This window comes from Leucoraja erinacea, chromosome 1, assembly GCF_028641065.1.
Source record: "Leucoraja erinacea ecotype New England chromosome 1, Leri_hhj_1, whole genome shotgun sequence".
NCBI classification, from domain to species: domain Eukaryota; kingdom Metazoa; phylum Chordata; class Chondrichthyes; order Rajiformes; family Rajidae; genus Leucoraja; species Leucoraja erinaceus.
In genome coordinates this window covers 134,048,213-134,062,296 of record NC_073377.1, presented here as the reverse complement: position 1 = coordinate 134,062,296, position 14,084 = coordinate 134,048,213, and the positions used below count along the sequence as shown (strand labels likewise).

At 43.0% G+C, this 14,084-nt stretch overlaps 1 protein-coding gene across 2 annotated transcripts in view; it reads left to right on the top strand.

Annotated features, from left to right (window-relative positions):
- Positions 1-14,084, top strand: part of mgarpa (mitochondria localized glutamic acid rich protein a) — a 65,442-nt gene that overhangs the window by 33,742 nt on the left and 17,616 nt on the right. Inside the window, exons 4-5 of one of the 2 annotated variants that reach the window (XM_055643467.1) lie at positions 7,748-7,762; positions 13,592-13,744. In XM_055643467.1, coding sequence (XP_055499442.1) covers positions 7,748-7,762; positions 13,592-13,744 — 168 coding nt within the window. The remainder of the gene's footprint in view (positions 1-7,747; positions 7,763-13,591; positions 13,745-14,084) is intronic. The other variant, XM_055643475.1, reaches the window with a different exon arrangement.

Below are 14,084 nucleotides of genomic sequence, written 5' to 3'. Positions count from 1 at the left end.
TATTTTCTCTATTTTGTTGACATCCTTCCTATAATTAGGCGACCAAAATTGTACACCATACTCCAGAATTGGCCTCCCCATCTCTTTTGGCTCTGCAGACAGCTGTCCACTCTGACTCTCTAATGGACCAATTTTATCCCTCGTTATCCTTTTGCTATTAATATAGCTAGAAACCCTTTGGATTTACTTTCACCATACTTACCAAAGCAACCTCATATCTTTTAGCTTTTCTAATTTCTTTCTTAAGATTCTTTTTACATTCTTTATACTCCTCAAGCACCTCATGTACTCCATGCTGCCTATAATTATTGTAGATCTCTCTCTTTTTCTGAACCAAGTGTCCAATTTCCCTGGAAAACCATGGATCTTTCCAATTTTTACTATTTCCTTTCAACCGAACAGGGATATAAAGATTCTGTACTCTTAAAATTTCACCTTTAAATGTCCTCCATTTCTCTTCCACATCTTTCGCATAAAACAAACTGTCCCAATTTACTCCTTTTAAATCCTTTCGCATCTCCTCAAAGTTAGCCTTTCTTCAATTAAAATCTCAACCCTAGGTCCAGTTCTGACCCTCTCCATAATTATATTGAAACTAATGGTATTGTGATCACTGGTCCCGAACTGTTCCCCAACGCATACCTCTGCCACCTGACCCGTCTCATTTCCTAACAGGAGGTCCAGCACCGCCCCTTCTCCAGTAGGTACTTCTGCAGTAGATTGCTGCAGTAATCCTGAGATTGATACTTTTGCGATCCTTCTCCTTAACTCTCTTCCTAACTCCCTAAATTCTCCTTTCAGGACTTCTTCTCTTTTTCTACCTATGTCATTGTACCACAAACTCAGGCTCCCCTCCCTCCCATTTCAGGATATCTTGGACACGTTCAGACACATCCCAGACCCTGGCACCAGGGAGGCAAACTACCATCCGGGTCTCCTGACTGCGTCCACAGAATCGCCTATCTGACCCCCTAACTATAGAGTCCCCTATTATTATTATTGCCCTCCTCTTCATTTCACTACCCCTCTGTGCCGGAGGCCCGGCCGCTGTCGTTGCCCCAGTTAGGCTGTCCCCCCCCAACAGTATTCATACAGGAGTACTTATTTCCAAGGTGTACAACCACCGGGGTACTCTCTAGTCCCTGCCTCTGCCCCTTGCCCCTCCTAACCGTGACCCACTTGTCTGCCTCCCGTGGTCTTGGAGTGACCACCTATCTATAACTCCTCTCTATGACCTCCTCACTCTCCCTGACCAGACAGAGGTCATTGAGCTGCTGCTCCAGGTTCCTAATACGGTCCCTTAGGAGCCCCATCTCGACGCACCTGGCGCAGATGTGGACGTCTGGAAGGCTATCAAACTTCATGACTTCCCAGATCTGACATCCAGAACAGTAAACTGCCCTGGCCCTCATTCTCCCCCCTTGCCCAGGATACAATACAAAATGCTGTAAGAAATCAGCAGGGATCTGACTCCCAATCAATTGCTTCCTCTAGTCCACTTCCACCAATCAGTGGCTTCCTCAAGCCCACTTATTTTGAAATGTGATGGAACGTTACAGATTGGGTACTCCTCCCCCTCCAAAGGCTCCTGGGCCTCTGTGAAACAAAGCCCCCGCACTCGGTGCTTGACCTTCTGAGTTGCTCCAACACTTTGTGTCTTGGTTTGTAAACCAGCATCTGCAGTTCCTTGTACCCAAATAATTAAATTAGATTTATTCACCTATTCTGTTCCTGTAAAATCTTAACAATCAGTGATATTTTTATCTTTTGTCTTACTTTATGAAAAATGACAGGGCGAAAATTACGAATCATTATGAATCATGAAGTTGATGTTGATAATAGGATATTTAAAACATTATGAATATGGCTCAGGAATAAAGACACAGGGGGTGAAATTGGCCTTTAATAAAAATGCAAAATGAGCAGGGGTGAATAATTTGTTTGTGTAATTTCCGTTTAGGAATTAAATAATTTTATATTGCGTATATGGTTGTAGACTCAAAACCTTTTTTGCGCCGTACTTATTATCGTAAGGGCTGCAGATTTCCAAAATTAGGAAACAGAATAGCTCCTACCATATGTCTTTTAGATATTTTAGGAATTATATTTATGCAACAACATCGCTAATTTAGCACATTAATATCTCTCAGTCTCTTTAGGTACAAATCCACAAATTGGCAATAATGATCATTAACTCCAGTGGGTGTAATATAATTTAAATAAAACGTGTTGAGAATGGGTTCGGAAAATGTTTAATAATAACAGTAAAAATAATAATATTGTTGGATACCACAGATAATAGAGAGCAAGTCATTAATATTTCATAATCTGTATTCTCTACTCATCTTTCAGGCCCAAATAATGCATTATAATTAGAATCCAGTTCATTTTCTTTTCTAGTTGAAATAAAGATGTACAGGTATCTACATACAATGTCAGTTATTTTAATAGACTTTGCTCCAGTAATTGTGCAGATATGCAAGTTTGAAAGACCAGGAAAACACAAGCATTTGGAAAATATCTCGTGCCAGAATAGTGAATAAGAAGATTTTATTCAGAATTTTAGTTTAATTTAGTTTAGTTTTGAGATACAGCGCGGAAACAGGCCCTTTGCCTCACCGAGTATGCACCGACCAGCGATCCCCGCACACTTACACTGTCCTACACACACTAGGGATAATCTACATTTATACCAAGCCAATTAACCTACCAACCTGTACCTCTTTGGAATGTGGGAGGAAAACGAAGATTTCGGAGAAAACCCATGCAGTCACAGGGAGAACGTACAAACTCCATACAGACAGCACCCGTAGTCGGGATCGAACCCGGGTCCAAGAAAGGGAAGTTAAAAAACACCAGAGTTTGGGATCTTGGGAGTATTAATCAAGTCTTCAAATGAAGAGAAAGCATTTCTAGACATTGTACTCTGTTTTATTACTGAGATGATGGGACTTTGGTGGGGTTCGGATGTGTGGAATATGCTTGCAGTGCAAGTGTATATACTTATTTCGCTCTGGTAAAACATTCTGAATTAATAAAATCATCTGAGGATTTTATGTTGATATTATTAGTGGGATGTTTAAGCACACATTCGTGCTTGGTGTGATGGCAGAAATAACTAAATATATGGTGTAAAGTAATGGCACATTAAATAATGTTGAGATCAATTCATAATGGAAGAGTGTAGAATGCATAAGGCAGGGCAAACAACGTTTATCTGTGAAAATAAGTCAAACGTTAAATGACTGAGGTAGTTCTGGGGTCAAGTTGGGATTTCACAAAAACTGGATCATGCAAATGAGAACATAGAATTATGGGGACGACTTCCCAGTGGAAGAGTTAATATTCTGCAAAACCTTGAGTGCAGACAAAATCCTGAGAACATGAAACAGGGGCTGACGAAGGCTTGTGATATCTCATGCTTGTTCAACCATTCAGTAAGATCTTGGCTAGTCTTCCACATTACGTTTGTTTTCTGCCCTAATCTATATCCCTGGTTTTACTTCGCAGCTGATAACTAGTTCATCACAGCCTTGCACATGCTTATAAACTGATATTTGTAGCTCTTTGGGATGGAGAATTCCAAGGATTCACAAACTTCAGTGTGAAGAAATTTCCCCCCGGTTCAGTCGTATACACATCTTAACTTGAGATAACGACTGTGAAATTGGACTTTGAGGCAAATTGACACCCAAATGGTTTGTGATGAATGTGCACAGAAAAGATCAATCATAATGTCAACCCTCATGCTGTGCTAATTTAATGCCATGGTGCCAACTTGGGCCTAAATGTTGAGCAGTTGGAGGAACTCAGTGGGCCAGCCCACATCTGTGGAGGGACATTCACAATGTAGATTACATAGAAAATATGTGCCGGAAGAGGCCATTCGGCCCTTTGAGCCAGCACCGCCATTTATTGTGATCATAACTGAACGTCCCCAATCAATAACCCTTGCCTGCCTTCTCCCCATATACGTGATCCCACTAGCCCCTAGAGCTCTATCTAACTCTCTCTTAAATCTATCCAGTGATTTGGCCTCCACTGCCCTCTGTGGCAGGGAATTCCATAAATTCACAACTCTCTGGGTGAAAACGTTTTTTCTCACCTCAGTCTTAAATGACATCCCCTTTATTCTAAGACTGTGGCCCCTGGTTCTGGACTAGCCCAACATTGGGAACATGTCAGAGACAATAGGTGCAGGAGTAGGCCATTCGGCAGGAGAATAGACAATAGGTGCAGGAGTAGGCCATTCGGCCCATCGAGCCAGCACTGCCATTCATTGTGATCATCCCCAATCAGTACCCCGTTCCTGTCTTCTCCCCATATCCCATGCACAATGGGGTGGAAGTGAATCGAACAGTACCCTAGCTTAGGGGAGGGACCGTTCAGAAGCCTGATAACAGGGGAAGGAGATGTTCCTGAGTATGGTGGTGCACGCTTCCAAGCTTCTGTATCTTCAGCCCAATGTGTAACAGCTAGAACATGTCAAATGGGAAAAACATCCCGCCAAAAAAAAAATACTCCTAAAAAGGAATTGTTGAAAGAAATGTAGCAATCAGCAACTGCAGATGTTGGTTTACCAAAAAAACCCACAAAGTGCTGGAGTAACTGAACCATGGGCGGGTGCCGTTTTGGGTCGGGACCCTTCTTCAGACTTCCCATGGAGGGAAGTGCACAGTCATCATTTCTGGTCGGGACTCCTCATCAGACTGGCCAAACTAGCCAGTCTAGCCAAACTGACATTTGCCAATCTAGATGAAGTGTCCCGACCCAAACCGTTTCCCTTCACAGAAGCAGTCTGACCCGCTGTTCCTCCAGATGCTCTCCTTTATTTACTACAGACTCCAGCATCTGCATTCTCTTGTGCCTCCTCAGTCTAAATCGTGCAGCTTTCATGATTTCACTAGGAGTTGGCTGTTGTGGACCATGCCTCTTTAGACCAAAACTCTTTAGATTCTGGAGTAGTTCCTGAGGATTGGAGGGTAGCTAATGTAACCCCACTTTTTAAAAAGGGAGGGTGAGAGAAAACGAGGCTACAGACCAGTTAGTCTAACATCGGTAGTGGGGAAACTGCTAGAGTCAGTTATTAAAGATGGGATAGCAGCACATTTGGAAAGTGGTGAAATCATTGGACAAAGTCAGCATGGATTTATGAAAGGTAAATCATGTCTGACGAATCTTATAGAATTTTTCGAGGATGTAACTAGTAGCGTGGATAAGGGAGAATCAGTGGATGTGTTATATCTGGACTTTCAGAAGGCTTTCGACAAGGTCCCACATAAGAGATTAGTATGCAAACTTAAAGCACACGGTATTGGGGGTTCAGTATTGATGTGGATAGAAAACTGGCTGGCAGACAAGAAGCAAAGAGTAGGAGTAAACGGGTCCTTTTCAGAATGGCAGGCAGTGACTAGTGGGGTACCGCAAGGCTCAGTGCTGGGACCCCAGCTATTTACAATATATATTAATGATTTGGACGAGGGAATTGAATGCAACATCTCCAAGTTTGAGGATGACACGAAGCTGGGGGGTTAGCTGTGAGGAGGATGCTAGGAGGCTGCATGGTGACTTGGATAGGTTGGGTGAGTGGGCAAATGCATGGCAGGTGCAGTATAATGTGAATAAATGTGAGGTTATCCACTTTGGTGGAAAAAACAGGAAAGTAGACTAATATTTAAATGGTGGCCGATTAGGAAAAGGGGAGGTGCAACGAGACCTGGGTGTAATGGTACACCGGTCATTGAAAGTAGGCATGCAGGTGCAGCAGGCAGTGAAGAAAGCGAATGGTATGTTAGAATTCATAGCAAAAGGATTTGAGTATAGGAGCAGGGAGGTTCCACTGCAGTTGTACAGGGTCTTGGTGAGACCACACCTGGAGTATTACGTACAGTTTTGGTCTCCTAATCTGAGGAAAGACATTCTTGCCATAGAGGGAGTACAGAGAAGGGTCACCAGACTGATTCCTGGGATGTCAGGACTTTCATATGAAGAAACACTGTATAGACTCGGCTTGTACTCACTAGAATTTAGAATATTGAGGGGGGATCTTATAGAAACTTACAAAATTCTTAAGGGGTTGGACAGGTTAGAAGCAGGAAGATTGTTCCCGATGTTGGGGAAGTCCAGACCAAGGGGTCACAGTTTAAGGATAAGAGGGAAGTCTTTTAGGACCGAGATGAGAAAAACATTTTTCACACAGTGGTGAATCTCTGGAATTCTCTGTCACAGAAGGTAGTTGAGGGCAGTTCATTGGCTATATTTAAGAGGGAGTTAGATGTGGCCCTTGTGGCTAAGGGGATCAGGGGGTATGGAGAGAAGGCGGGATACTGAGTTGGATGATCAGCCATGGTCATATTGAATGGCGGTGCCGGCTCGAAGGGCAGAATGGCCTACTCCTGCACCTATTTTCTATGTTTCTATGCCACTGACTGCACTCATTTTGCATAGAAAGAAACACTTGGCACTTCTTCATGGACTAAAACTGGAAGTGATTCTATCCCCTCAATATCCAGATAATCCGCCCTGTGTGGCAGTGCTTGACATCTGGACTACAGTCATGATTTGTGTACTTCACTGCAGTCTGCTATGGCTTCAATATATTGGCATTTCCTGAAAGATAAGCAGAACAATCTTCCTAATTTGTTTGAATTTTGTGATCTTATGAAAGGAACCTTTCAGGCAGGTGTTGTAGACCGCAAAGCAGAAAAAAAAACCTAAATCCATGAATACAATTTGGATTACATGGCAATTTATTGACAGTGTGATTGCACATCGAACAAATTAGATCCTCCTTTAATCAAAGTTCTGTAATTCAAGTTATTCAGTTCATTTAATTATTTTTTCATTAAATTCCCACTTCTTTCAGATTGTAATTTTCCTCAATTCTATTTTTCTTTCGTGCAAAGTGGAGTTCTGAGTTATTAGGAATCAGGACCCGGAGACTTGTTTCCAGACTTTTGCTCACTTGCCCTTTCCTGTGGCTGTAATTTTCCCGAGTTCCTTCCTCTTTTCCAATTCCCAAGCTACGGCTATTTCTGGGATTTTGCTGATATCCTCTACGGTCTGATATCCTCTACATATGCAAAATGACTCTTTGAGCATCTACTGTCTTCAAAGTCATAGATCACATATTTTTATCTACCCATTAAGACTTGCACTTAGAAGCGCCTCATTTTTATATTTGGCATTTTAGGAACATTCTATATCATTCTGTCCAAATTTCTCTCCGTATTTTTCCTATCTGCTCTCTGGAATTAATTGTCGTTTTAACACATTGTTGCTTCATAATGCAATTTACGTGACAGTGTCATGACAGGATTAACAAACTTCCTGCTTACCACCCAATCATTTTACTTCACTCCCAAAGTTGTTGATTCATGCTGGGATACAGGTCCTTGGGCTGTTATCCATGTTTTTCCTTCCAACCAGCAGGTACATGTTGGCACTGCATGGCATGTATCCACATGTGACCAGTATCTGAACCAAAGTTAGGGGCTGGAGCCAAGTTATTTTTTTCTCTTTGTTAATTCAGAGATCCAGAGACCATTTGCCATAAGCCAGTTGCTGCTGGCCTAAGCAAACTCATAACAGAGCTGGAATACTGCTTGAGACATTACTCTCTGCAGTGATGACATTTTTATTTGCTAGGCGTTTGAGGGAAAGTGAGCATTTTCTGCCATTAACAAAAAAATCTTGATACTATTTGAGTTTTAACAAATTCATTATTCTTCATTTTTCCTTTCTACAGTTACAGAGAAAGCTGGTGAGTACACAATAATAATTGCACCTTAATGTTAACAGTTTGCCATAAATAGTGAAATGCCTGGAAAAATTACAGATTACATTCTTAACGATTTGTCGAAGTGTCTTCTTAGTTACTCACGATGTTACTCACAAATTCTCCCGAGTTTTCCCCTTGATTCAAACTCGGGGAATGTCCGTAGGAGGCCGTAGATATTTCGTAGCAGCTCGTAATGCCAGCCGTAGGTACTCGGGGCATCAGGTAAGTCGGGACGTTTTTTCAGCATGTTGAAAAATGTCCACGAGTAAAAAAAATAGCCCGAGTACCTACTGCTGGCATCTCCGAGTTTGAATCAAGGGGAAAACTCGGGAGAATTCGTGAGTAACTCAGGAAAGTGGGACAGGCCCTTTAGTGTTAAGACATAATTCGTTTGAGATTTGCATATCGATATGCAGTTAATTACATGGGCGGCACAGTGGCGCAGCGGTAGAGTTGCTGCCTTACAGCGCCAGAGACTCAGGTTCGATCCTGACTACGGGTGCTGTCGGTATTGAGTTTGTATATTCTCCCTGGTACTGCGTGGGTTTTCTCTGGGTGCTCCGGTTTTCTCCCACACTCCAAAGGCGTGCAGGTTTGTAAGTTAATTGGCTTCGATAAAATTGTAAATTGTCCCTAATGTGCTGGATAGTGCTAGTGTACGGGGTGATTGCTGGTCGGCGCGGACTCCGTGGACCGAAGGGCCTGTTTCCACGCTGTATCTCTAAAGTAAAGTTTAATCTGAGTCCATTCAGCACACTCTATGTCTTAAATGGTATATATTTATTCTTTCCTGGTTTCCAAGTAACTGCAGTAAGTTGTTACTTAAGTGCCTTTCAAGAAGAGGTTAGACTTTACTTAATTTTGAAAATAAATCCTTATCTTCCAACTTGTCTGTTTTCTGTGCTCTGTGTTCATGTTAAGTAGTACAGGTGCACAACCTTTTATCCGAAGATCCAAATAACGAAAACCTCCGAATAGCGACATTTTTTTGGTCCTTGAAGAAAGGTCCTTGAAAACGTTCACCGAGGGCGGCCCGCAGAGGTGACAGCGGAACCTCCGGTCGGTCCTCGAAGAAAGGGGAACTAAATCCCCATCCATAAAAGAGAAGGTGAGGGTATATTGCGCGGGAGGGTTAATAATTGACAATATGCTGCTACCTGCCCGCTGAGTTAAAAAGTTCCCACGGTAGACACGATACACAGTTTATCGTGAGTCTTGCGTGGGAACTTTTTAACTCAGCGTGCAGGCAGCAGCAGATTGTCGCTCCCTTCAGTTTCACCCCACCTACACCCCTCTGCTCCCCGGCGATGTGTGTGACCCCTTCCCTCCCCTCTCCAGCTCCCCGCTCATTGCACCGGCGCGGGGGCTTTGTACTGTCTTCAAGTCGGCGATGGCTGCAGGTCAGTGCAGTCACCGGAGACGTCAGGACCAATTGGACATCGACCACCGCAAGCACGGAGAACCCAGAGACCCACAGCCAGCAGCAGCCCAGCCCAGCCCCGCTCCAACTACAGAGGAACCTGGGTTGCGGATGACGGGGCGCAGCTCGGGGCGTCGTAGGGGCCCATCGGGGAGCGGGTTCCTGTTGGTCCTGACGTCTCCGGCCACCTGCTATCCTCCGGGAACTGTACCGCCCTTGCAGGAGAGTGGGGTTGTTTGCAGTTGCAGAGGGAGGGGGCAAGGGTGGTACAGTTCCCAGTCGCAGCTCCAGTCCAGGGGGGTGGCCGGAGACGTCAGGACCAACGGGACAGCGACCCCCCAGGCCCACTGCAAGCACGGAGATCCCAGAGACCCACAGCCAGCAGCAACTCCAGCCCAGCCCCGCTCCAACTCCAGAGGAACACGTAGGGGCAGAAGCTGATGGTGTGCAAGGTGTTCTTGGGGTGGCGCAGCTCGGGCTGTGGGCAAACTGCCACTTGTCGCCGTAGCGTCCAATCGGGGAGGGGATTCCTCTGGAGTTGGAGGGGGAGGGGGGTATTGTGCTGTTTGATCGCCCCCTGCTATCCCAGGGACAGGGAGACACAGCGGCTTTTTAGACTGGTGGGCAATCACTTCCAAAGTTCTGCCCACACAGTCAGTACACCTCTCCTACACTGCATTTCATACAAACATTTATTCTGCAAGAAAAAACGACATTGAAGACTCAAACTCGCGACCGAGTAACTGCCTGGATCAAGGCACAAACTCGCGACGTTGCGGATATGAGCCGAGCACTCTACCACTGAGCCAGCCATTAAAATCTACGCTAAAAAATTTCCATTCCGAAGACCGACAAATTCTGAATTACGAAAAGTGTTCTGGTCCCAAGGCTTTCGGATAAAAGGTTGTGCACCTGTATTGGTACAGTTAATTTTTAATCATTGATCTTAACTAATGCAACAAAATGCCATCCTAAATTTATGGTATAGCTGGAAAATTATTACTAATAATAAACATGTAACAATGACTTACTGTTCATCATTTTAATAATTTCCTTCTTTATTGTACGCTTTCCAGAATAAAATACCAAGAATACTACTGTCTAAAATGAGGATGTAGAATTGGACACCAGGGGTAGCCATTTTATATTTTTTCCATTCCTATAGGAATTAATTTGAATGGAATGACTGCTTATTATTGCCAACATTGCTTTCAAACATTATTAATTTGCACAATGTGGAGCTTGAAAAGCCATTCAATTGAAGTATTTAAATGAAAGTACATTTTTAGAGGACATCTTTATAAAATATTCAATTTTTTTATTAGTTAGTTTATTTGAAAGCTGAGCAAAAAATGCATGTTTCCATGCCTGTTTTTACAACATTTTATGTTTATCCACCTGCTATGTACTCTAATTCAGTAATTCCTTTCTTTCAAGCCAACCAATAAACTACCATGCATCATCACGTGTTTCCTCACTGATGAAGAATTTATATAAAACACATTAACTTCCGCCTAACTATAATATCCTTCATGTAACTCGCAAGAATAGTTTACAAAGAGGGGAGTTACTGTATCTTCATGTCGTTGTCTGCCTTTTCTTTCTCTACTTTTCATTTACATTAATGACTATCAATTACATTTTTTTTAAGCTGAGTATTTGTCTTTTGCATGCTGCGAAGGCATGCAAGCGAGACTGCTTTTTGTGCTTTTGATGGGACTTTTTACTCCAGTTGTCATCGTGGATTAATTCAACAGGTTTCAATATGCTAAGGTTCAGCTGGTGATGCAGTGCTGTTTGCCTTGGAGATTCCAGTTGTGCCGTTCCTTCAGGATCTAATTATATTACGCAACAGTTCCTCCAAATGTTGCTTGTGTATTGAATCATGTGTGGGCAGACCCTGTTCGCACTATATTCCACCACATTGGTCTCAGCATAACAATGTGACCAGTTTGCCGTGAGATTGTAGGCTGGATATTAATAGTCCATTAAGCTATCCCTGCTAATTATGACCCTGCTTCAACTGATAGCTACACTAATTCATGTCTCAGCATCAAATATTTGCCAGGATTGAAACCCTAGCTTATTTATTTCACCATCTCATTGGTGTAGAGTCCATTGTTGGTGTACATCTCCTGCTTTGTGTAGGATTTCAATTTTCAATTTCAATTCCCTAGGACATTGAGGGAAGTTAATGTAGAAATAGCAGGGGCTATGACAGAAATATTTCAAATGTCATTAGAAATGGGAATAGTGCCGGAGGATTGGCGTACTGCGCATGTTGTTCCATTGTTTAAAAAGGGGTCCAAGAGTAAACCTAGCAATTATAGATAGACCTGTTAGTTTGATGTCAGTGGTGGGCAAATTAATGGAAAGGATACTTAGAGATAATATATATAAGCATCTGGATAAACAGGGTCTGATTAGGAACAGTCAACATGGATTTGTGCCTGGAAGGTCATGTTTGACTAATCTTCTTGAATTTTTTGAAGAGGTTACTCGGGAAATTAATGAGGGTAAAGCAGTGGATGTTGTATATATGGACTTCAGTAAGGCCTTTGACAAGGTTCCTCATGGAAGGTTGGTTAAGAAGGTTCAATGGTTGGGTATTAATGGTGGAGTAGCAAGATGGATTCAACAGTGGCTGAATGGGAGACGCCAGAGAGCAATGGTGGATGGTTGTTTGTCAGGTTGGAGGCCAGTGACTAGTGGGGTGCCACAGGGATATGTGTTGGGTCCACTGTTTGTCATGTACATCAATGATCTGCAGATGATACTAAGATAGGAGGGGTTGTATTGTATTGTATTGTATATTGTATTGTATATCTTTATTGTCATTTCCTGAGTATTCGCATACCCAGAGGAAACAAAAAAACGTTGCTCAACCAGTGTCCATTCAGTGTGCATGAAAAAATAAATAGAAATGAAAATAAAAAAATACATGTCATGAACAAATTTAACACTCTACTAAACATTCAACAGCCGTTCCGACCGGCAGCGGCACAACAGTGGCTCTGCTGTAGTGGGGGTTTGTGCGCGATACTTGGCAGGGGGCAAAGTCCATTTAACAGTCTTATAGCCTGTGGGAAGAAGCTGAGGAGCATCCTGCTGGTTTTGCAGCTAATGCTCCTGTACCTCTTCCCAGATGGGAGGATGGAGAAAATGTCATGCGATGGGTGGTAAGGGTCTTTGATGATGGAGATGGCTCTGTTGATACATCTCTTCCTGTATATGTCCAGCAGGAAGGGGAGTGGAGCACCAATAATCCTGCTTGCTGTCTTCACTATCCTGTCCAGTTGTGGGTAATGAAGTAGATTTTCAAAGGCTACAGAGAGATTTATGCCAGTTGGAAGAGTGGACTGAAAGATGGCAGATGGAGTTTAATGCTGATAAGTGTGAGGTGCTACATCTTGGCAGGACAAATCAAAATAGGACGTACATGGTAAATGGTAGGGAATTGAAGAATGCAGGTGAACAGAGGGATCTGGGAATAACTGTGCACAGTTCCCTGAAAGTGGAATCTCATGTAGATAGTGTGGTAAAGAAAGCTTTTGGTGTGCTGGCCTTTATAAATCAGAGCATTGAGTATAGAAGTTGGGATGTAATGTTAAAATTGTACAAGGCATTGGTGAGGCCAATTCTGGAGTATGGGGTACAATTTTGGTCGCCTAATTATAGGAAGGATGTCAACAAAATAGAGAGAGTACAGAGGAGATTTACTAGAATGTTGCCTGGGTTTCAGCAACTAAGTTACAGAGAAAGGTTGAACAAGTTAGGGCTTTATTCTTTGGAGCGCAGAAGGTTAAGGGGGGACTTGATAGAGGTCTTTAAAATGATGAGAGGGATAGACAGAGTTGACGTGGATAAGCTTTTCCCACTGAGAGGAGGGAAGATGCAAACAAGGGGACATGACGAGAATTAAGGGACAGAAGTTTAGGGGTAACATGAGGGGGGAACGTCTTTACTCAGAGAGTGGTGGTTGTGTGGAATGAGCTTCCAGTGGGTGGTGGAGGCAGGTTCGTTTTTATAATTTAAAAATAAATTGGATAGTTATATGGACGAGAAAGGAATGGAGGGTTATGGTCTGAGCGCAGGTATATGGGACTAGGGGAGAATATGTGTTCGGCACGGACTAGAAGGGTCGAGATGGCCTGTTTCCGTGCTGTAATTGTTATATGGTTATATATGGTTAGCATCTAAGGTCTGAGTGGTTTACTACCAGACCATCGAGTGCACTCTCCTCATTACTTCAAATATACTGTGTGTTTGCCAGTAAATCCTGCAAGCAGCCCTGCATCAAACTGATTGGGTTGAAATTACATGTTAAGCCTAACTCATATTGTGACTGCTTATAATTTCATGTGGTTCTGTTAAACTTTCAATAAAATCAGATGAAGTGCAACCTCTTGAAGTGGTAGAAGCTGGTGAAGAAGGCCCGGCAGAAAACGTTGAGCCACTTGAGAGTCCTTCAACAGTTGAACCCAACTTGGAAAAGTCAACAGTGGAAGAAGAAGTGATTGAAGTTCTGCCACTACCTACTTCAGGTAAAGATTAACTAGCCTATACTAGCCCATAATTCTATACTGCTGCTCCTCGACCTACGATGGGGTTACGTTCCGATAAACCCATCATAAATCGAAAATATCGCAAATCGAAAAGGCATTACTATCACGTGACCGGAAGTGACGTGCGGCTCGCTGTGGTTGCCGAGCGTTTGCTGATCGTAAAGCCAAAACATCGTAAGTCGAAGCATCGTAAATCGGGGAGCATCTGTACTTCAATAGAAGTCTATCAAAGGCTTATCTATCTTTCAACAGAAGGATATACACTTTGTAGGTAGGTAGGTTGATGTTACCTATGAAGGTTGATATTACCCAAGCGTCA